This window comes from Lissotriton helveticus, chromosome 3_1 (genome assembly GCF_964261635.1).
Source record: "Lissotriton helveticus chromosome 3_1, aLisHel1.1, whole genome shotgun sequence".
NCBI lineage: Eukaryota > Metazoa > Chordata > Amphibia > Caudata > Salamandridae > Lissotriton > Lissotriton helveticus.
Genome location: NC_136061.1, coordinates 1840022309 through 1840045331, shown reverse-complemented (window position 1 = coordinate 1840045331; position 23023 = coordinate 1840022309). Strand labels below are relative to the sequence as shown.

Here is a 23023-nt window from a genome sequence, read left to right as displayed (position 1 = left end):
ATTCTGCTCTCCTCATTTCCAGCCAATGTCACCATTTTCAGGCCATCCTCCTTCTTCATCATTGTGGAGACACAGCTGGGACTCCAGCTTCAGATCCAGCTGATCCCCATCATGCAGGTCTATGTGAGCCTGGAGCCAGAATACCAGGGGAAAACCTGTGGTAAGGAAATGGGATCTCTATATCCGCCTCCTCCATATGCTCCTCCAGTAGGCGCATTGTGCATGAGTGTCTGATGGTTTGTTCTGCTTCTCTGAAAAGGTCTCTGTGGAAACTTCAATGACGTTCAGGCCGATGACTTCACAGCCATCAGTGGGATCGTAGAGGGAACTGCGGCTGCCTTTGCAAACACCTGGAAGACGTCTGCGAGCTGCCCCAATGTGAAAAACATCTTTGAGAATCCATGTACTCTCAGCATTGAAAATGGCAAGTAAATTTTGATTCAAATAAATGGCTGTTTTTTTTAAGTTCTTACCTATGATCTTGGCTGTTCTTCAGTATCTTCTGTGGGCAAATCGCTGCCTAGTTTACAGGCACCACACTCATGCTTGTACCATTCCTTTTAAGCACCAGGGATTTTAGGGTTTCAGCTGGTTTCATTCTTTTCTCTAACACATGAGGACACAACAAGACTGATTTCTCTCACTGTAGCTGAGCTAATCTACCCTAGAGGTTTACCTCCCACTAGCATTACTCAATGTTGACCTGTTTCTGCCTCCATAACTCAAATCTTCCAGTGAAGGGCCACTCGTATACGGATGGCACACAATTGTACCTGTTTATAACTAATATAAAAATCTCTATCAACTTTTCAGTGGTTTAAACACCCTTAAATTGTGGATCAAGTTGAGCTAACTTCAATCAAACCAACCTGAGCTGGAGATGAGTCCGTTTGGGAAAAAAATACAATCTCTTTGGACGAGTTAGGGCTTCAAATAGAAGGTCGATTGAATCAGTGTTTTCAACAGCCATAAGAAACATACATAAAACTAAATTGAATTTGTGATTTGCACCATAAACCTGGGCGGTTAATGGAATCAGCAGTGGGTGTTCATGTGGCTGGAGTGAAACTGAGGTCTGTAATGTCTCTATGTTTGTTATTTCAGAGAAGTTCGCTTCTCACTGGTGTGGGTTGCTGACTGACCCTACTGGACCCTTCGCTAGCTGCCATGCCGAGGTGAACCCGGCCACCTATTACGCTGTAAGTCTTGAACATTGAACTATTGCAGATATTGACATTGTTGACTTAAACCATTGTGTTGGGGGAATACCTCCTGCTTCTACTGTCGTGATACTCATGCTTTCTACTTATTGCTGCTTTGCACACCAGGATAGGGGAGAGATAATGGTGTTACTAAATCACTACTACTGCATTGAATAATCACAGCCCATTTTACAGCATACCTGCAAAGGTATCTGAAGCAATTAAGTGTTTTTTAAGCGTCCTCTGGGGTTTTGCTGAATTTTTTAGGACAGACTTTTTTTGGTTTCCCTAGAACTGTATGTTTGACACCTGCAACTGCGAGAAGAGCGAGGATTGCATGTGTGCGGCCCTCTCCTCTTATTTCAGGGCATGTGCTGCCAAGGGCCTACCCATAACCGGATGGAGAAAGAATGTCTGCGGTAAGTGAAATCACTCATTCTTTGTTCTTACTGTCTCAATTTTTGCAAATATAATTTTTTAGGAAAATCTTCTAGAGAGATCAGGGGCTGTGGGGATTTACACTGACCTGTTTTCAATCCTATATAGATATTGTTAGCTGTTTTACAGAAGCTTTAGTGCATTATCATCTGTCCAGGTCCTTGCCTTAACTAAAACTGCATTTGTTACTTCTTAAAATCTTATTATGGTTCGAAAACATCACAGGTGGGTTTTTTCCACAAACAGGCAACTTTTTAGCTCTCTGCATAAGAACATCTTGGATCTGGACTTTGGCATGGGGCAGTGATGGCAGGTGCCCAAGTTCACACTGTGTGCTAGTGCTTGTTACTCAGCACTGTACCTTGGGGTTGATGCCTGCCTGTTTCCCTCGCAAATGATTGTCTTCGTATAAACATGTAACCTGTCCCCTTTACAGCCAAATACACCACTGCCTGTCCCAAGACCATGACCTACAGCTACTCGGTGAACTCCTGCCAGCCCACCTGCCGCTCCCTGAGTGAGCCTGACTTGACCTGCAGCGTTAAATTTGTGCCTGTGGATGGATGCACCTGCGAAAAGGGAACCTACATGGACGAATCCGGCAAATGCGTGCCAGCTGCTGTCTGCCCTTGCTATTTCATGGGAACTGCTGTGCCCTCTGGAGAGGTTGTCCACGACAACGGCATTCTCTGGTAAGCTGATGGGGAGGGTTGCCGTTCTACATCAACTTCAACATCCGCTGCGGCATGCTGTATTTGAGTATGGAATTGAAGTTGACTTTCCACCCATATTTGTCATTGGCTTGTGTCCCCACTTGTCTTCATTTGTCTACCATGAGGACTGGCCCTTTTACTTCAGTTGTTACATGGTATGTCATTTTTAGTCTGCTAGCACTATTTTCTTTAATGAGTTTGTAAGCACTATTTTCTTTAACAAGTTTCTCATACTGCAGGCATGACATACTTTCCTACAACATTCAGTTGGCCATGCTTGCTTTGACTTTCGGAGCAGCCCATGACAATGGCAGCCGCTTCCCAGAATAGGTCTCACATTTACAAGAGTTTGAGCTATTGTCATTGTAAATTACTCTGCTTTTTATGTATGTGTTATTTAGCAAAACAGATAAACAAAAGGCCATTTCATTTACAATGCCGATAGTTTAAACTCTTGCAAATGCGAGACCTATTGCATTGCAAATGCTTGTTTTTAGCTGGTAGCACTGAGGGGAAAAGCCGATCGAGCCTCCTGATGAGCAGCTGTACTGCCCGGCTCCTGACTGTGCGACAACTTGTAGATTCCCTCATAAAGCGGGTCCCTCCCAGAAAATAAGAAATGACCCACCGTAAACTGCCAATGGACAAGCACAATAATATTACAATTCAAATATTGATACGTTAAAAGTTTTTAATTTCCAAGGTTCTCCGGGCTAAACATTGTAAATGTATTTTCGTGATTATCCCTCGGGTCAGCGTGCATTCCCACGTACAAACCCATTGAAATACTTCTCTCTGGAATGGGGTCCTGGGAGGGGGGGCCGACCGTAGGGAGGCCTGCCCCGCCCGGGGGAATTTGGGGCCGGGGAGAGGGGGGGGGGGGTAGAGATGGCGCCGTCACGGGACCGGGGTTAGGTTTTTGGTAGTTTTTGGGCTGGGGGGCGGGGCTGGGTTGGGCTCCCTTTTGGGCGGGGCTTTAGGATCCGCCCGGCCACGCGGCAGAGACACCATTTTAAGTGAGGTGTCTCGGCCGCCGGGCGGGGGGTGGCGGGTGGACAATTTTTGAACAATCTCCTCAAGTCCCCATGGTTGCGGCACGAGCGGAGGGCCTGCAGCGGAGGGGACGTCACGATTGTGGGTGACGGGACTTTGCGGGCTTTCCGATGGGTCAGGTCGGGCTTGTGAGGAGACTTTCAAGGCGCGGGACGCATCGCTGGACACATCGATGGACGTGGGAGGAGCTCGGCGAGAGCAGCTTGCGGCTCCACGTGACCGAGCGGATGGGCCTGTTCTGGCTAGTGCGGGCGGTCAGGCTCCCACGTGGGACTAGGTGAGTCACTTCTGCCCCCTACCCGAAGGGTCCGTGCGGCCGCCGGGGTGCCACAAACAGTACAGCTCGGACGATAAAAGTTCATTAGAGTGCCAAAGGCCCCCGTCGGGGGCGGATTTCCGAGAGTGGCGAGTCACAGGTTAAAAAGTGGATTGCTCCTCGAAGGCATCACTGGAAATGTTGCTGTTTGATTTCTGTTCCAATGCTCGCTGTGCTGAAGTAGGATACCGTGCCGAGTTGAGCATTCTCACTTGATAATTATCAACTACGCTCTTTTTCAGGCATCTGTGTACAATATTTAAACAAGCCCTCTTACTTACAAAAGCAACCAATACTGTTAAATGTATTTATGCATGTGTTTAGACTGCTACAGATGGGCTCCTAGACTGTTGTATTGGGGGCGGGGGGGGGGGGGGGGGGTGAAGACCTTGAGTGTTGGTTCGAAACGTGGTTTATTGTCCGGATATTGTTTACAGGGGCTGTTGTCTTTCCCCACAGAGGGTGGGTGGAGGCAGGCTGGAGCTAACTATGTGGCTAGCCAAGTAGATGGCCACAAAGTCTGCCTTCTTATTGAAAGTCCCCTTCCTCTTCGCGGGTATTGTCTCCATCTTCTAAGTGGGTGCCAGTGACTATGGGTTTTAATGAGAAAATGAAAAGGCGTGGCCTGCAGCATCCTTTTGGTGTTTAGTTAGTGATTACTTTCATGTGAGTGTGTGTGGCGTCAGGTGGGGTTGGTTACCTATTTGGTAGTTTGTAAATTTTCGAGTGCACGTTCAGATAACTTGTCGTCTGGTCGTAAGTTTTGCACATCGAAATCTCAGTCTCGTACTGTTATTAGCATACGTACTGGCATACATAATTATATGCGTGTAGGTTTCGTGATTAGAGTGAGCTCGCAGTTTGGGTGCAGGTAATATTGCACTTGGAAGTTTTAATTTGTGAGTGGGTTCCCCTGTGTGGTACCCATATCTGGATTGACAATTGTGACTTACGACTCACATGCGCCTATGTTATTCGGAGCCAGTCCATTTGGGTTTTCAAGGCTTTCTTTTCCAACCACAATTCCGCTAAAACGTTTACATTATTTAGATCACTCCTGATTAAAATTGAGGCTTGTAAGAAATGTGGGAACGATCCCACGTCACTCATTCCGTGCCAAGTGGCCGTTTCACATAGAATATTATGCAAGAGAAAAAGAATGAAGGGACAGGCTATACTTTCGAAGTGTGCGTGGGTGGTGGAAGCTGTCCGAGGCAAAGCCGTACCCTGGTTTCCCTGAGCTGGGGCAGGGATTGAAACCTTAAGTCCCGGGGGTCCAAAACACTAGAGAGGGAACAGTACACGAAGGTAGCTGAATTAATTTTTAAATTTTAATCATGGCACTGGGATGCTCCACCTTCTACTGTTACAATGTGCGTTAGGGGGGGAAGCTTATCCTTGTTTTGCCATGTCCCTCAAATGTTTTTCTAGCACGGCATTGTGGGCATTTACGACCCAAAAAGGGGATGTGTTGGAGCGACTGAGTAAACAGAATGACATGTCTCTCAGAATAGTTACACATCAGAACTAAGGTACCGTCAACCCGCAAGTTGGTGCCATGCACTTAACAGCGGCATCACATCTTGCAGTGGGGTAGCTTGCTACTCCGGAACCTGTGAGGGATTTGTTTAGTGATATATGAACGTTCTTTGCGGGGGTCCGGCATGTTTTAGAAGGCGGCTCGTGGTACATTTGGTGCTACACGGTTTCTGTAGAGCAAGGCGGAGTTGCACTTTGCGCCTCCGTGCAGTAAAGTGTGTTGAATCTGGGCCCAGGTTACTGTTCTTGCATTCTGTGTTTGAAGCCCACGTTTTAAAATATATACATACTTTTCTTTCCGGTGGACTTATTGCTGATCTTTTCTTTCCAAAGGGCTATTGCGGAGTACCACACTGATGTTTTCTGTAGAACACGTTTTATTGGTAGGACACAAGGAGGCAGGCGCATAGAGTTTATAAATGGGACATTTTGCCTGGGTGAGAGGTACGTTCTTCCATTTTAGTAGTATGAAGGAGGCAAGCTTATAAAAGTTGCAAAAGTGACATTTTCACAGTTGACGGCCTGGAGGGGAAAAACCCTGCCAAATAGCTGCAGATGCACTTGTGAATACGGCGGACAAACTTACAGTTTCAGGCCGGCGCGCGTGGGTGAGATCTGCGGTCGCGCGTGGGTACGTTCTTGGCAGTGGGTTTTTTCCTGGCGGACAGGCTCTGGGGGTGAGGCACTGTGTGGAGGACTTCTTTCTGGGCACCGGAGGGGAAGCACGGTCCCATGTCGGTGTGGTCATCTCCGTAACGAGCGCGACTCCGTGGCCAGGGAGCACGCCCGCCGAGGACAGGGGGGGGGGGGGTCGCAACGAGGTCACGGTTGCGCGGGCGGGAGGGGTACGTGGTGCAGTGGGTTTCTTCCTAGCGGACAGGCTCTGGGGGTGACGCACTGTGTGGAGGACTTCTTTCGGGGCGCCAGAGAGGAAGCACGGTCCCATGGCAGTGTGGTCATCTACGTGGTGAGCTCGACTCCGTGGCCAGGGAGCACGACCGCCGGGGGACTGGGGGTCTGACGCCGAACGGCAGGGGTTTCTTCCTGGCGGACGGGCGCAGGTGTGGGGACACGCACCCGGAGGGCTTCTCTCTCTGGGGGGACGGAGCGGCTCTCAGGCCTGGTGTTCACAGGGGTGGGCCTCTGCGCCAGAGAGGGGGCACGGCCCCGTGTTTAGTGCGGCATACCTGTTAGGGAGCTCGATTCCGCGGCCAGGAAGCACGCCCCGGGGGGTGACGTCGACTGAGGGCATGGCCCTATACGGTTAGTGGCGGAGGGCATGGCCCTATGCATGGGTGTCGGAGGGCATGGCCCTACGCATTGGAGACGAAGGGCATGGCCCCTAACCATTGGTGACGGAGGGCATGACCCGATACGTTGGTGACGGAGGGCATGGCCCTATACATCGGTGACGGAGGGCATGGCCCTATACGTTGGTGACGGAGGGCATGGCCCTATATATTGGGGACGGAGGGCATGGCCCTATACATTGGTGACGGAGGGCATGGCCCTATACGTGGTGGCGGAGGGCATGGCCCTATACATTGGTGACGGAGGGCATGGCCCTATACATTGGTGACGGTGGGCATGGCCCTATACGTGGTGACGGAGGGCATGGGTGTCGGAGGGCATGGCCCTACACATTGGAGACGAAGGGCATGGCCCTACACATTGGAGACGATGGGCATGGCCCTACACATTGGTGACGGAGGGCATGGCCCTATACATTGGTGACGGAGGGCATGGCCCTATACATTGGTGACGGAGGGCATGGCCCTATACGTGGTGGCGGAGGGCATGGCCCTATACATTGGTGACGGAGGGCATGGCCCTATACATTGGTGACGGAGGGCATGGCCCTATACGTGGTGACGGAGGGCATGGGTGTCGGAGGGCATGGCCCTACACATTGGAGACGAAGGGCATGGCCCTACACATTGGAGACGATGGGCATGGCCCTACACATTGGTGACGATGGGCATGGCCCTATACGTGGTGACGGAGGGCATGGGTGTCGGAGGGCATGGCCCTACACATTGGAGACGAAGGGCATGGCCCTAAACATTGGTGACGGAGGGCATGGCCCTATGCATTGGTGACGGAGGGCATGGCCCTATACATTGGGGACGGAGGGCATGGCCCTATACATTGGTGACGGAGGGCATGGCCCTATACGTGGTGACTGAGGGCATGGCCCGGTACGTGGTGTCGGAGGGCATGGCCCTATTCATTGGGACGGAGGGCATGGCCCTGTGGTTGGGGGGAGGACCTGCCGGCGGTTTGGACGCGTGGATAGGAGCACAGGGTTTGGGCGATTCCGCGGCGGCCATATCGTTAGGGGGTGGGCCTGCCGAATGGGCCAGGTGGCGCGCCCCGGGTTTTAAGGAGGGGGAGTCCTAGGGGGGGGTCGAGGACCGTTAGCTCGTCCCTCGAGTGGCGGTTCTTCCTAATATATGGGGGAAGAGTGGAGAACTGTTTGGAGTATCGGGGGGTAGGTCTAGCACAATAAAGTATTTAGCCAGGTGGAGAGGCAAATTGACGTTATGCTAATGGTTAATGTTTGTGGATTGTGGGAATCAGTTAGGGGAGGGGGTGGGGGTGAGGCAGGAAATTACATATTTATGAGGTTTAGATTGTGCGGCGCAGGCCGAGGATGTTATTGTGTAGGATGCACCTGCTTCCAATAAAGCGGCCTTTATCACACTTACATTGAGTCTCGGGTCGGTGCTTTCTCCCCCCGCCCTTTCCCCAATGGGCCCCAATGGGGTCCTGGGAGGGGGGGCCGACCGTAGGGAGGCCTGCCCCGCCCGGGGGAATTTGGGGCCGGGGAGAGGGGGGGGGGGTAGAGATGGCGCCGTCACGGGACCGGGGTTAGGTTTTTGGTAGTTTTTGGGCTGGGGGGCGGGGCTGGGTTGGGCTCCCTTTTGGGCGGGGCTTTAGGATCCGCCCGGCCACGCGGCAGAGACACCATTTTAAGTGAGGTGTCTCGGCCGCCGGGCGGGGGGTGGCGGGTGGACAATTTTTTCCCTCCCTCCCTCCCTGGGCCATGATTCGGGGGGGGGGTGCCCACGGGCAGGCGATACTCTTTACGGGGGATTTTCCTTTGCGGGGGAGTTTGGGGGCACTGGGGATTTTGGGCAATTTTTTGTTGGAGGCTGGTGCATGAAGGGGTGACCGGGGTGATAAGTTGGTGGACGGCGCATCTTGGTGTCCTTAGGCTCAATAGCAGCAGAAGAGTTCTTGCTTTGTGGATCATTGCTCTTTATTGTATAGATGTAAATGTGGTAGCCGACAAGTGCTTCGACTCTGTGGCGAATTGCGCCAGGGCTTTTCAAGGCTATTTACAATGTTTTGTATTCTGTGCAAAAAGGGGTTTTCATTTTTGGATTGGGTGGGGGGTTTTCGCATGTCGCTGGAGCAGGTGTGGGGTGCATTATGTATGTAGGGCGGTTCTTCCTAATATATGGGGGAAGAGTGGAGAACTGTTTGGAGTATCGGGGGGTAGGTCTAGCACAATAAAGTATTTAGCCAGGTGGAGAGGCAAATTGACGTTATGCTAATGGTTAATGTTTGTGGATTGTGGGAATCAGTTAGGGGAGGGGGTGGGGGTGAGGCAGGAAATTACATATTTATGAGGTTTAGATTGTGCGGCGCAGGCCGAGGATGTTATTGTGTAGGATGCACCTGCTTCCAATAAAGCGGCCTTTATCACACTTACATTGAGTCTCGGGTCGGTGCTTTCTCCCCCCCCCCCATTTCCCCAATGGGCCCCAAAATATCCCTAAGAAGAAATGCCCCAACGCTTTGCCTTGAAAACTTTAAAATAATAACGAAAAAAGTTGAGTACCGTGGACGCTTGAGCGGGAAAAGCAACATAAATATACAAATGAGATTAAATGTCAAAAAATCAAAAACTGATGCTGTCTCTTACCTTTCTCCCTGCAGCACCTGCACACAAGGGCAGCTCAGCTGCATTGGATCCTCAAAGCCAGGTAAAATACATTCTCCTTTCCACTCTTCTGTTCTTCTCAGACAGGCTCTCCTAATTGGCCTGGCAGGATCTGCTTCATTCGCCTGAGGGGGCACCTGAGTGACCTTTTGGTGCAAAAGTGTAAGCAGGGACTTCGTGTGAGGGGCGGAAGCTACAGGGGTGGGGGTTGCATCAGAAGGGCCCGCACGCGGGCAGATTTTCAGGTCTTAAGTTAGAAGTATCCACGTTTCAAGTCACTTACTTTATTACCTATCTTTTACTCCCCCAGAATGCCCTGCGCCCATGGTCTACTTTGACTGTGCCAATGTCACTGCTGGTACACCGGGAGCAGAGTGCCAGAAAAGCTGCCACACACTTGACATGCAATGCGTAAGTGCCTATTGGGTTTAAATTTGCTTTTCGGATGTGTGAATGGCTGCCATACTGGATGATGGACTGCGAGGATGAGAGCACGCAAATGCGTCAGGAATAGACGTTTATCTATTGCACCAACGCGAGTCTGGAACCCCGGGTTCCAGTACCACATAGAAGAAGACCCACTTTTTAAGGGTGCAGTAGAAAATACCATCAGTCTACAGTGTTTTTTGGTTCTTCGAAGACCGTGTTTACCACTTTCTGCATGGGAGTGACGAGGTCAAACATTCTGTTCAGCTCATGTCACTTCCGCCCGACGCAGCTCTTCGTAGGACTGCACGCCTGTCTGTGGAGCTTTGCATATTCCAGTCTCCTCTTCAGGAAGAGAGTAAACACTGCTCGTAGTTTCTTTTACCTACCATTGTGAACACTCTGAGCCCTCAGTTCATACCCTAATGAGTGAGTATTCTGACACCCCTGTCTTTTCTTTGCTTTCACAGTACAGCACCCATTGCACCTCCGGCTGCATGTGCCCTCAGGGGCTGGTGTCCGATGGTACAGGCAACTGTATCAAGGCAGACCACTGCCCGTGCGTGCACAACGACGCCGTCTACCAGCCAGGGGATAAAATCAAGGTCAAATGCAACACCTGGTGAGTTTCCTCTACCTCCTTTCATGTGCAGTTGCTCTCTCCATGAAATTTTTCACCATGCACGTTTAGAATGCCAATATCTCAGTGGTTATGTTCACTGCACTCTATAAGCATTAAAGGAAAGGTGTACACCAACAGTCCAAGTGGTAGCAGTACCAAAATCAACAACCATGGAGCCCATGGGGTGCATACAGATGTTTGTGTCAGGTGACTTCATGTTGGATTTTGGTTTCACATTTCTGTGTATTATACGCTCAATGCAGTAGCCTAGGTTACCCCAGAGCTCAACGAGGAAATCCATACTGGCATTCGCAGTATTGCAAACAAATGCTCAGCACTACCCAAACATTGAGTTTGGAGAAACTTCAAATGTGATTTCAACAGCCAGTTATCTCGCCAGGTTTTCTTAGCAATCAGAGGCCTATCCTGCCTGTTGTAACTAGTCCCAAGGAAACGGGCTTCGTGTTGAGTGTTTTTTTCTGGCTAAATTTCAAAGTACAATAGAAAAAACTGTAAAAGATAATAGGAAGACTGTTCACATTTGTAATATGATGTATGTCTTCTTTATAGTACTTGTAAGAACCGGATGTGGGAATGCACCAATGATCCCTGCCTTGGGACATGCGCTGTGTACGGCGATGGACACTACATCACCTTCGACGGCAAGCGATTCAGCTTCAACGGAGACTGTGAATATACCCTAGCCCAGGTGAAGAGCTTGGTTTCAGCTGGTCAAATGTTCAGTGGGATTGATACAGGAGCCCCATCCAGGAATTAACTCAATGTACTTTACCTCCTCAGGACCACTGCAACAGTGACAAAGCCAGCAGCAGTTTCCGAGTGATCACTGAGAACATTCCCTGCGGCACCACTGGCACCACCTGCTCCAAGGCCATTAAAATCTTCTTCGCTGTAAGTAGAGTCAGCAATAACAGTTGCAACATGCTCTATGTTGAAATATCATTCACTCCTTGAGATGTTTCTAACAATCACTACAGTTCATTCTTTTGTGGGTCTTCTTCACGGATGCCAAAGCAAACTGATTAAGTAAACACTCATGTAGTCTTGAGAAGAACAGCAGAAAAAGATAACGCAATACAATTATTTGCTTGTTACACACCTTCAAGGATCTGCATGTGCTAGCTTGGGACATGATCAATGTCTTAGTCCATGTCTTTAAATACTTCCGTAGACTGATAGGTCAGGTGTTAGAAATTGGGTCTCAAGTTGGCAGTGGTATGCACCTGTCCAAGTAGGGACCACAATCCACGTCAGGGTAAGTAAGATACACACACTAAATTAACCTGTGCTCACCCTCTGGTAGCTTGGCACTGAGCAGTCAGGTAAAACTTAAGAGGCAATATGTAAAGTATTTGTGAACAGAGGAGCAATGCATCATAGTCAATCCGGCCGGATGTAGGCGATACATCAGCTCTGGACCGCGCATTTCGAGATACATCGTTGTAAAGCCACGCAGCTGGCGATGCAAAGTCCTTGGCAGGAGATCCGTCTGTGCTGCAGGAGATGCATTGGTTCCAACTGCCGGAACAAAGGTGAATAATGGATTTTGCTCGTTCAGCACAGAAAAACCACTTCAAAGAGCCCAGGGCTGGATTGGCACTGCTTGGAAGGGTAGACCTCATATGTGTCAGAGTCCAGGTGCTATTGCACGGTTTCAGGAAGCAAGGAATCAGGAGGCAAGCAGACAAGCTCTTGGAGTCACTCTGGGTTCAAATGGTGAAGGTCCAGTCCTTCTCACTCAGGCAGAGAAAGCAGCAGTCAGCAGGAAGGTCAGCTCACAGCACAACAGAAAAGCAATTTTTCTAGAGCGGCAGTCCTGTGAAGAGACAGCCCTTCATCAGCACAGCAGTCCTTCTTCCTGGCAGAGAATGAACAGGTCCATAAGTGTACTGAGTTGGTAGTGTCAGAGGCCCAGTACTTATACCCAGTTGTGCCTTTAAATTGGGGGTGAGTTCAAAGAAGGGTCTTTGAAGTCTGCAGATGTCCTCCTGTTTCTGCCCTGACTTCAGACTTGCTGCATGGGGTTAAGGAGCTCTTTCTGTGGGAAAAGGACACATCCCTATCATGTGTAAGTGAGACAGTGATCAGCTCCACTCTCCATCAAGTCAGTTAATGGCCCATTAATGCCCAATTACTCATAAGTTCCCTTTGTGTGTGGCTGTCCAGAGGCCAAGCACAAGGCCCAGCTGTCAGCCACCCCAGAAGTGTATTGGAGACAGGCACACAGGGCTAAGAGCATAAAATGCCAACATTTTAAAATCTAAAGATTAAAGATGCCTACAAGGCATTTTGTTTAACAGGAAATGTCATTCCATTACAACATTATTAGTGAATGCCCTAATAGTAGCATCAAAAGTGTAAATTTTCAACATCAACTCATATCAATCCAAAGTGAATAAATCTCAACAGAGCCAGGTGTATTCGTTGTATTTACATTTATAATCAGAAGTACAAAATTAAGGGTACAAAATGATATCATATACAGGAGTGAAAGAAAACCACAATCACATGAAACAATTTGTCCATGTCACCGATGTACTATAACCCATTTCAGATAAAGATCTTCAAGGAAAATAGCCTATACATAGGACACAGATTCTCTACGCACAAAATTTCTTCCGTAAAATAGAAAATGGGTTGATGCATCAACGTTTCGGTCTTTTATGTTGTCCATCTATAAGACCATCTGAGGACATAAAATTAGTATATCAATCAAAATACTTGCTGGGCTTGTTGTATAGAGATACTTAGGCCTACTGCCTATGCCTTGACCTCCCTAAAGTTGCTATTGTTTTCTTTTAAACAAACTTCAAAAGTTCATTTATCTAAGTTTTTTTTGCCAGGGCCCACAAACTAAGAATGTCAGAGTGTAAGGTTTACGTCATTCTGCTGTACTCCAATTGCCTATTTCTTACCCTTTTCACTGCTCTTCACTACTTTTCTATATGAATGTATGTCAGGACCCTTAACTTTTCAAATGATAATAATCAAAGTAACACAGACTCCTAATTAATAAGCAACTACTCCTTTAACAATAAGAAAGGATGGTGCATGGATACATCCTGTGAGCTCCCTCCTGAACTAAGCCAGGATTGGCTACATGATGTATAGGCCAACAACTGAATTATTTACATTCACGTTGTTTCCCTTGCTATTTACCCACACCCATACAGAGGCATTTTGTAGTAATACTTGTGGGAGTGGGGCACGGTTCTGAGATTACTCAAGAACTGCACTTACTTGACAGCTCTCAGAGAAACCTACACAGTACTAGCATTCCTAGAAAGATTAATTTCATAAAAACATTGAATTTAGCTCTGAGATGCAGTGAGAAAGTGAGGGTTCTGTTCTGCCCAACATATTTAGATGCATCAATATGCATGAAAAAGGAATACCTTATTGAAGTTTACATACTATTTACAGACTACAATTAACAACAATTAAAGTGTGTTACTCTTTTGAAACAAATTGAGATTAGTTCTGTACAATGCACACTAAATTACCGTTAAAGTGAGAATGTTTGCCTGACGTTTTGTAATCTTAACCTGCACACTCAATTATATTTTTCAGAGCTTTGAGCTGATACTCTCTGATGAGCACATTGAAGTGATTGAGAGGGGCATCGGGGCAGAAGTGCCGTACAAGATCCGTAACATGGGCATCTACCTGGTGATTGAAGCCAACAATGGACTGATCCTCATGTGGGACAGGAAGACCAGCATCTTTATCAGACTGAGCTCAGACTTCCAGGTGAGAAACCACAGCAGCAGACCAGGATTGAGAGAATATCTGAGCTGCAGCCACAGGAAGGCATCCTACGAGTAAACAGCTCAATGAAAATAGCTGACCCGCACAAGTACACTCCCACCAATTAATCTGTGGCCACCTAACTACAGAAGAACAATATGTCATTTACATGAAAATTAACTTGCAGGTTTGCAGAGAGAATAGAAGTCAGCTGACAGATTACATAACAGGACAAGGTGTTGTTTTGAGTTTTCCATTGTAGAAACCACAATGTTATTAAAAGTTGCAATTTGAGTCACACTAACAGCAGATTGTACGCTACACAAATACCAAATAACACTATCGGTCGCGTTACATGAAGAAGATTTTATGCAATGAAGTCAGCGACTAACTAAATATATTTGTTGTGCAATGTTGCAGTCTGTTCCTCCACAAACTATGTGAAACGTGCTTAAACACTTTGCAGGCTTTACAATTTTGTCAGAAGTGTGCCATGTTCAAATTGCGGAAATGGACATTTGGCTAACGTTGGTTTCAGACAAAAAAGTATTTCACCACAAAATCATTTTAGAGTGCAAATTGTATGGCAGACAAATATGCGCAACATCGTTCTTCCACAAAAACCTTTATGCATGAATTTTTCCTGCCAGTGATGTTTTGTAAAATTAACAAAACAAAAAAAATCTACCTTAACGGACTGCAATGACTGTAAACTTCACAGATGTTCGCACAGGAAATCAACATTTTTCCGAACCATCCACTAAATACATTTGTAAAAGTTTCTAAAGCAAGAAATGTGGCAAAACATCATATGTTTCAACAATGTGCAAAGCTGGTAGTAGTTAGTGTAGCTCAGTTTTTTCACATATTTAGAAGTGTTAATTATCCTCAGTCATTTTGCAAATATCTAGGTAAATAATGTCCATTAGAAATCTTCACAGAGTGTAAGCCCAACATTAGGTGTACATTTATGGAGAGGATCTTTGATGTCTTCAAAAACCTTTTTATTTTTACCTTACTAAAGACTAATTTACTCTCTTCTTGTATAGGGTAAAGTCTGTGGCCTTTGTGGGAACTACGACGGCAACAGTAACAACGACTTTACCACCAGGAGTCAGTCTGTGGTCGGGGATGTAATAGAATTTGGAAACAGCTGGAAGTTCTCTCCTACCTGTCCAGATGCCAAAGAACCCAAGGATGCATGCTCGGCAAACCCTTACCGGAAGTCCTGGGCCCAGAAGCAGTGCAGTATCATCAACAGCGATGTCTTTAAAGCTTGCCACTCTCAGGTACGGTACCTGGAGCACAACACGGCATGACATAGAAACCAGACTTAGACCTGTTTCTTTCAGGGATTTCAATTAAACTCTACATTTAAGTACCTAGAGTACACAGGGAAGCCCATTCTGAATTGTCAGTGGGAATTTCCTCTCACAATCTGTGCATTCTTGAAAACATGTGGCTAGAGGTTTATTCTGGGAGCGTGGGAAATAAATTAAAACTGCCTGGCAGAAAAGGACCTCTTATCTCATTTGCAATTTAGGGTATCCCAGTATGATAACATTTGTCAATCCTCACATGAATGCAAAATCTAAAGTAAACATGTCTTACAACACTCACCCATTCAAGGAAGTAGCCATATTGCAGTTGACCACAAATCCCCTTTGCTGAAAATGAGAGTGAGGTACAAATATAATCTGCTTGTAGAGGATGACAGTTCATCGGATGCTCTGAGTAGCGCATTTTAAAATGCTACTCACAGATGTTCTTATTTCTTACACTTCTCAAGGTCTAGACATGATTGTTAACATTAAGAGATAGCTGCTTATTCAGGTAGGGTAGAAAGGTCTACGGCTTGAATCCTACTAAAGTGACTGAATGTGGACACATTTGAAATAATAATGTTTGTGCCCTTCTTTCACCAGGTCGATCCAACTAAATATTATGAGGCCTGCGTGAGTGATTCCTGTGCCTGTGACACTGGTGGAGATTGTGAATGCTTCTGCACAGCAATTGCAGCCTATGCTCAGATCTGCAGTGAATTTGGCACCTGTGTTTCTTGGAGAACCCCGCACATCTGCCGTGAGTATTAATTAAAATGTAGTGGGAGAGGAAGAAGAAAGAGGTTTTCCAAAATAAATGTTTATTCAAAAAAGTCTCACGTGGAATCATCATATGGTTTACTAGTCAAACGGTAAATGTCTTATGCAAAATGCATGCATGGCGAGTCCATATGGCATTTTGATCAGGGCACAACATTTTAATAAAACTGTTGCCTTGGTATCACTAGTGATTGTTATGAAATCCTACAGTTTAATGCGTTCCCTAGCTGATACTGCTTCCGTTTAGTAACCTTTAAAATGAATAAATAAATGCTAGGTTGGAAATGTCCTACTGTTCATCCATTCATCAAGGGATTTCTTGTTATCACACATACCAGAATGCGACGTTTGCACCAAATACCACCCTTCATAGGTTTTCACAGGTACATTTCGGCAGGTCTGCCATCATTTACCAGGGGAAAAGTGCTCGGTGAATACTTAGGCAGGCGGATTAGGGTGCTTCCAACACGAAAATCTATGTCATCATTTTTTTGGGGTGCTATAATTATTACATCCGACTCCTGGACACTCGTAATCGGGGGTGTATTAGAGGATTATTCGTCTTTCCAATATTTGTGGTTCCCAGGGAATGGAATTCAGCACTGAACTTTTGATCAAGGTATAAGAATTTAAGAAACGTCCTCTGCATCACAGATACAAGCCCAGTCTGCAATGCCAAGTTGACTGGCATCAAGTAAAATGTATGCGAACATTACAATTTTTAATATTTGATTGGAGCTGCCCTACTTATTCCCAAATGTATGCCCTTCACTACACAAGCACTGTTCTATTCTCAGTGGAAATCTCGGCATCCGCCTCATGTGAACACAGCGCATCCTTGCACAAACAAATTTAACTTTTTGTTTTCTCATGTGGCTTTATGTTCTGTGTATGAAGTAGTTCTATGTTTGAAATTTCCACAACCTCATTCCCACATACTGTGGCCAGACTTGTTCCTCCTATTTTCTTAAGTGTTTTTAATTTAGCTTCTGTCTCGTTCTCATTTTCGTCACATATAAGCATAAACAACAAATGAACAATCATAGCTTGTTTTTGGGTATTGCAATGGCTCCTGTTGTCTGTTCTCCTTTCCACAGCTCTCTTCTGTGATTACTACAATCCTGATGGAAAGTGTGAGTGGCACTACAAGCCCTGCGGCGCCTCCTGCATGAAGACATGCCGGAACCCTAGCGGGAAATGCCTCAATGATGTCCTACCAGGACTAGAAGGTGAGAAAGAACAGCTTAGATTCTGAGAAGCGAGAGCGTTTTACCAAGAAAGCTTTAGCATAACCTGCCTCTAGCGTTTGTTCAGTTGGGATCAGGAATGTGTTTTACTAATTGAGGTACAAAGAAGGACAGCAACAACATTGTGTGTTCAGAGTGTAAGCAACTTTTATAAGCTAAAGCGAGTGCTGGAAAATTGGAAATCACATATATTGCAACATTTTGGCCACAGGGGTGATGAAGGACCTTAGGTGAGCTAGAGACTAAAAGTGCAAATACTGTAGGTGGAAATATTTGCATTAAAATATGCTTACTAGCTGCTAATACAGATGTTTAAAAACACCATCTGATGAACAGAAATCAATTAATTACTACACTCTGGTAGTTACATAAGTCCTCCCTTCTAAGAATGCAGTCAAGCAGCTAGTTGATATCTTAATCTTGATCTCGAGAGTGATCTGAAATATCTTTAATAGTAACCAGTAAGAATGCAAACTAAAGGAAAACCAATTTAGTCAGTAGAAGTGTTACCACCTACATAAGTTGTACTTTACCCCTATCCCTCACCGAAGATCCTTGCCAAGAGGAATCCTTTACTGTTATAGTTCGGGGTCTTGTATCAAAAGATATTAGTTGTTCAAGACTGTAATGCAGACTAGCCACAAGAGGCAAATACATTTGTTAAGAAGAAGCCACAGTTGGAAGGTAGTAGCAGGTTAGCCATTGGCCTGAAATGTAGGCAAGGTGTGTTCCAATAAGATATGCCAAAAATAAAGATACACTGTGAATTTTTCTCTTAGTTCTGCATTTATTTGTAGCCGATTGAAAGAAAACAAAGCATATCCGCCACACGTTTCAACCTGTATGGCCGACACGCCAAGGGCTTTTTCAAGGCAATGGATTTAAATAATTGGTCCAATGGTTGAGCTAGTCTATTGCGAACAGGTTAGTAAGCTGCAAGCCCATAAGTCTCTGCTGTCCAATGCCAGTGAGCTCACTAGCATTCGACCGCAGAGAGTTTGGTCAGTACAAACAAATACACAATGAAGAGAAAAATTCACAGTGTATCTGAAAATTTGGGATGTTCACCCCAGGAATTTAAGCACATATATTCGGTATAACCTGTCTCACTTACAATTAATTCTCAGAATTCAGTGGTTCTTTGGGTGTAACCACCTGACAGGTTCTTGTCCTGAAAACCTATAGGTAATGTCTGGTTGTGCATGAACCCCAGCAGCTTAACCCTCAAAACACAAATGTTCCATTAAGATGTCCACAATAGTAGCCAAGTGTGATGGAACAAGGTGACATTTTATTGGTTTAGCAACGTTTCTGATGTCAGTTGGAGAAAGTGTAGAACATATGAATTTGAATAAAGAAGCTGAATGTGGTTTGATGATCTGTAGTGGCTGGATGAAATAGTTGAGAGGTAGTGCTTAGGATTTTAAACTTTGCAGATTCTATTGTCCTGTGTGGGAGGGGTGGCTTGAAAAGGAAAAATGCATGTTTGTTAAGTGCTCTATTATGTAGATTTGCAGCGGAAAATTCTGTATTGTTTGGTATAATCAGCTCTATTAAAAAAAAAAAGTAGATAAGGGTTCACCGGTATTGTTCTTGCCCCCCAAAGCTATTTTGAAGTTTTTTTATCTGCACGCACCCGGACTAGTTTAACACCTCTTTTCTCTGGCCTAGGCTGCTACCCAAGCTGTCCCGCTGACAAGCCCTATTTCAACGAGGACGAGATGGAGTGCACGGCTCAATGTGGATGTTATGATGACAGTGGAAAATACTACAAACCAGGAACGAAGGTTGACACTGATGTGAACTGCCAGTCTTGGTAAATATCTTTTTCTGATATAGTCGGAGACAAATATGAGCGACTACGTAAAATGAACAGTAATTTGAGAGATGTAGATGGTGGTGAACGGTAGCCATGGACTCATGTTTTGCAAAACGTTCAATCGTGCTTCACAACAAATACTACACATGATCTTGAGCATGATAATATATAACTCTTTGCCTTAGAAAGTTATATACCACTTATCTGCCTGTGCATAATGTACCGTGTCAAGTATCTGCTCAGTCATTCATACACACCTGAAGATACAGCTCTACACTAGGACGTACCATAGTTCCTCATATTGTTTCAAACACGTGAGGATCTTTTTCAAAAGTACACTACGGCTGTTCTGCGCCCTCAGGGGCATATTTACAAGAAACTGGTGGAGCGTGGTGTTACACCAAAATTGGTACCACTGCTCTCCAACAGTGCCAAAATTCAGGGATGTGCCATAATTACGAGAATGTGATGGATCCCCACGTTACCCCCAGCACTGGTGCTAAAAAAGCTGCCTAGCATCAGTGCAGGCACCGTAGCACAGTTTTGCTAGGGTACTTGCTCTCTAGGGGCAATTGTGTGTGTGCAGGAAATGACATATGTCCCTGCACATTAACAAGCTTTACAGGCAATTTGCTTTATCTGTGTGTACTGCATTCTTGGAAAGAGCAAAATACGAGGAGAAATAAAACATTTCTCCTAGTATTGCCTCCTTAAGAACAGGTATTCCCTGGTGGTATTTTAGATGCTGCCCCACACCTTGTAAATATGGGGCAGCATTACAAAACAATGGGTGTTGCAGAGGAAGGCCCTCTGTAACACCCATTGGATGCCACTTTCATGCTAAGTGCTGCGTGAATAGGGCCAATATTTATGAGGGAGTGCTAAGCCTCGTTAAGTGCCCTTCTAAATAAGGCAAAGGAGTGAACACCACCAGACGTTGGAAAAAGTGATGTACTGGTGGCGTTAACACCTTGTAAATATGCCCTTCTATTTCTTAATGAAAAACTGGGTCTATTATGTTATAATGCCTATTGCACAGCCTTATTTTACTAAGCTGATTATTCAGAGGTATTCCATTACTAGCAGGTAAACATTAGAAACGTGCGAACAGATTTTTGCATCCTGTGTAGCACACACTACCTGCACCAGCAAGAAATGTGATGATTAAGGTCAACTGTGTAGCTCAAGCCTGCACTGTGGCAGCTCAGATTCACAACAGGGACTCTGGCCCCATATGCATTCATACTAGAAAGACCATTAGAGGGGCTCCTCGAAGTAGTGAACCGCTCCAAATAGGAATAATTGTAAATAACGATTTGCAATGGTCACCCCCCTGACAACTTCTAATTCAGTGAAAGGGAGAGGTGACTCGGTGTGGACAATTAACATTGTAAAGGTGATATAAATAAGTACGTTTTGCATGAAGATGAAACTTTCCTTCTCTTTTTGCAGCACTTGCACAACAAACGGCATTGCGTGTACGCAGAGCAATGAAGGTAGGATATTTGACCAAATTCGATGAATCTTCAAGATCCTTCTTGATTGTGGATGTGCAAACACTGTTTGTGTTTAATGACTCTGTCCTCTCCTTTTTGTGATTGGCAGATTGCTACTGCGAGTACCAGGGAAAAAGGTATAAGTACAATGAAGTCATCTACTACACCACGGATGGCATTGGAGGATGCATCAACGCAACGTGTGGCAATAATGGAACAATAGTCAGGGCTATTTATGCCTGTACAACCCCAATGCCCTCTACCACATTTGTCTTCACCACCACAACTATCAGCTCAATTCCGACCACCACACCAAAAGGTACAAATAGATGTTCATTTCTGTAAGTTCATGTTGCTATTTCTCACTGTGTTGGAATAAAATCAAAGGGTGGGTTATTTAAAAGAGAGCGAGAAGCTAAGGAATCTTTTTTTATGATAATCACATTTTATTTGCATTTTATATGAGAAACAGAACAAAATCCAGCTCATATCAGCATGAATACACAATAGCCATGTACAACAAACAGAGTAATCTGGCTCTAGGGAATGGTAGGATATCTTCTTATGGCAATACATAAGGCAACATGTACTTTTACATTTGGAGGGCAACATGAACGTTAAGAAGGTAGCAAATTTAACCACTTTCTAGGACTCCCCCTTGCCCCAAACAGGGGCTCTTCTTTAGTGGCACACCAATCCACCCCTCGTCGCCATTTCTGCAGGGTAGGGGATCTGGTGCTTGCCCATGCCGCTGCTATGTCATGTTTGGCGACTGCGAGGGCTGTGCCCAAAAAGAGGTTGTCGGCTCTAGAGCCGTCTAAGCCATCAAAGACGCCAAAGAGCAGGCACATGGGGTTGTGGGGAACCTGCCGACCTTGGGTCTTGGTAAGCTCAGACTCTATACTGGACCAAAACTAAGCAAGGGCCGGGCAGGTCCACACCATATGAAAGAAATATGCAGGGGCTTGACCACAGCGGGCACAGTCAGGGGAGGGGCGCAATCGCTCCCTGTGTAGATGCACCGGGGTGAGGTAGGCTGTGTGGAGGTAGTAAAGTTGGACGAGGCAAAGCTTGGAGGAGGTTGTAAGGGTTTTGGGGGCCATAATGTTGTCACGCTAATCTGATTCCTCCAGGGGACCCAACCATCCCTCCCAGCGGGCTCGGAGTGTGTCCAGGTTGGTAGGGGTGTTGTTAATTAGAGATGGGTAATGAAAATTTTAAGCTCACCTAGATTTTAACAAGGACAGAAGACATCCAAATGTTATGCCTGTCAGTGGATGCAGACAGTTTTTCACTTTCCTGTGCACAGCCAAGACTTCATTATTAGAAATAGAATCCGCTTAGTCCAATCGACACACTCAAACCTCAGTACCATTTGACCCATTTTACCCATGTGAAAAGACACAATACATGCAATAGGCATTTATTATTTTTATTGGCATTTCTAATAAGAATAAAACAAAAAAGAGGTAAAAGTTGGGATAAAGGTGTATACTTGCCGAGACATGTGAGTAAAAGAAATACATAAGAACGCAATCATCAGATTCAGCAATGCATTTAGTGTATGAAATTGTACAAAAGAAGTATATTGAATTCTTATGATGGTTGTCTAAATGGCAAATATCTACATACATGTCATTATAGGTGTAGGCCAAGACAAAAGTTAAAGGCGGGGAGGGGCAGGGGACAGGGAGAGATGAGAGTGAGTCATGTGAGTCCAACACAGAGTTATTGAGTTCTGAGTAGTATCGGGAGTTCAAAACAGGTGGCAAGTAGATCATGGATGTGGTGCATTTCGCATTGGGTGCGGTTGAAGAGGTCTAGCATCTCCCACGTATGTTGGGATGTAATAGGCTGACCTTTACTGAGGGATTGATCTTTATGCGTGCTACTTAGGTAGGTTACCCAAGCCCAACAGTTGTGGAATGATACATTGCTACTAAATTAGCAATCAATAAATATCACTTTGATGGCAATAGTGGGTATGAGAAAAAAAAGGAAAAGGTCTAGTTCAGGGAGGTCAATTGGAGCATCTGCAAAATGTGGACCCAAGATGATAAGTGGGAAAGATAGTGGACTGGAGGGCTTAAGTAGGCATTTCTAATAAATGTGGCCTGCTTCGCTGGGGAAATGGCCATTACTTATCTCTCAGAAAGGCAAGCAGTGTGAAGAGTCCTGGTTGAATAATATTATTCCCCCTATGAAGGACTTTTCAGGTATGTGAAGGAGGATGTTTATAGCAACAATGTATCGTGAAGGAAGCAAAACAGATATTTTTGGTTCATGCCCACGCATCCCATACAATCTAGGTAACCATTCGGCACTATAGCTTT

At 45.7% G+C, this 23023-nt stretch overlaps 1 protein-coding gene across 1 annotated transcript in view; it reads left to right on the top strand.

The window, feature by feature from the left end:
- Window positions 1-23023, top strand: part of LOC144823883 (mucin-5B-like) — a 93609-nt gene that overhangs the window by 27256 nt on the left and 43330 nt on the right. Inside the window, exons 14-30 of the mRNA XM_078682772.1 lie at window positions 23-160; window positions 260-424; window positions 1105-1199; window positions 1495-1621; window positions 2077-2332; window positions 9207-9253; window positions 9521-9621; window positions 10107-10258; window positions 10829-10967; window positions 11060-11170; window positions 13850-14029; window positions 15076-15315; window positions 15952-16108; window positions 17226-17357; window positions 19047-19191; window positions 20647-20690; window positions 20800-21009. Coding sequence (XP_078538898.1) covers window positions 23-160; window positions 260-424; window positions 1105-1199; window positions 1495-1621; window positions 2077-2332; window positions 9207-9253; window positions 9521-9621; window positions 10107-10258; window positions 10829-10967; window positions 11060-11170; window positions 13850-14029; window positions 15076-15315; window positions 15952-16108; window positions 17226-17357; window positions 19047-19191; window positions 20647-20690; window positions 20800-21009 — 2439 coding nt within the window. The remainder of the gene's footprint in view (window positions 1-22; window positions 161-259; window positions 425-1104; window positions 1200-1494; window positions 1622-2076; window positions 2333-9206; window positions 9254-9520; window positions 9622-10106; window positions 10259-10828; window positions 10968-11059; window positions 11171-13849; window positions 14030-15075; window positions 15316-15951; window positions 16109-17225; window positions 17358-19046; window positions 19192-20646; window positions 20691-20799; window positions 21010-23023) is intronic.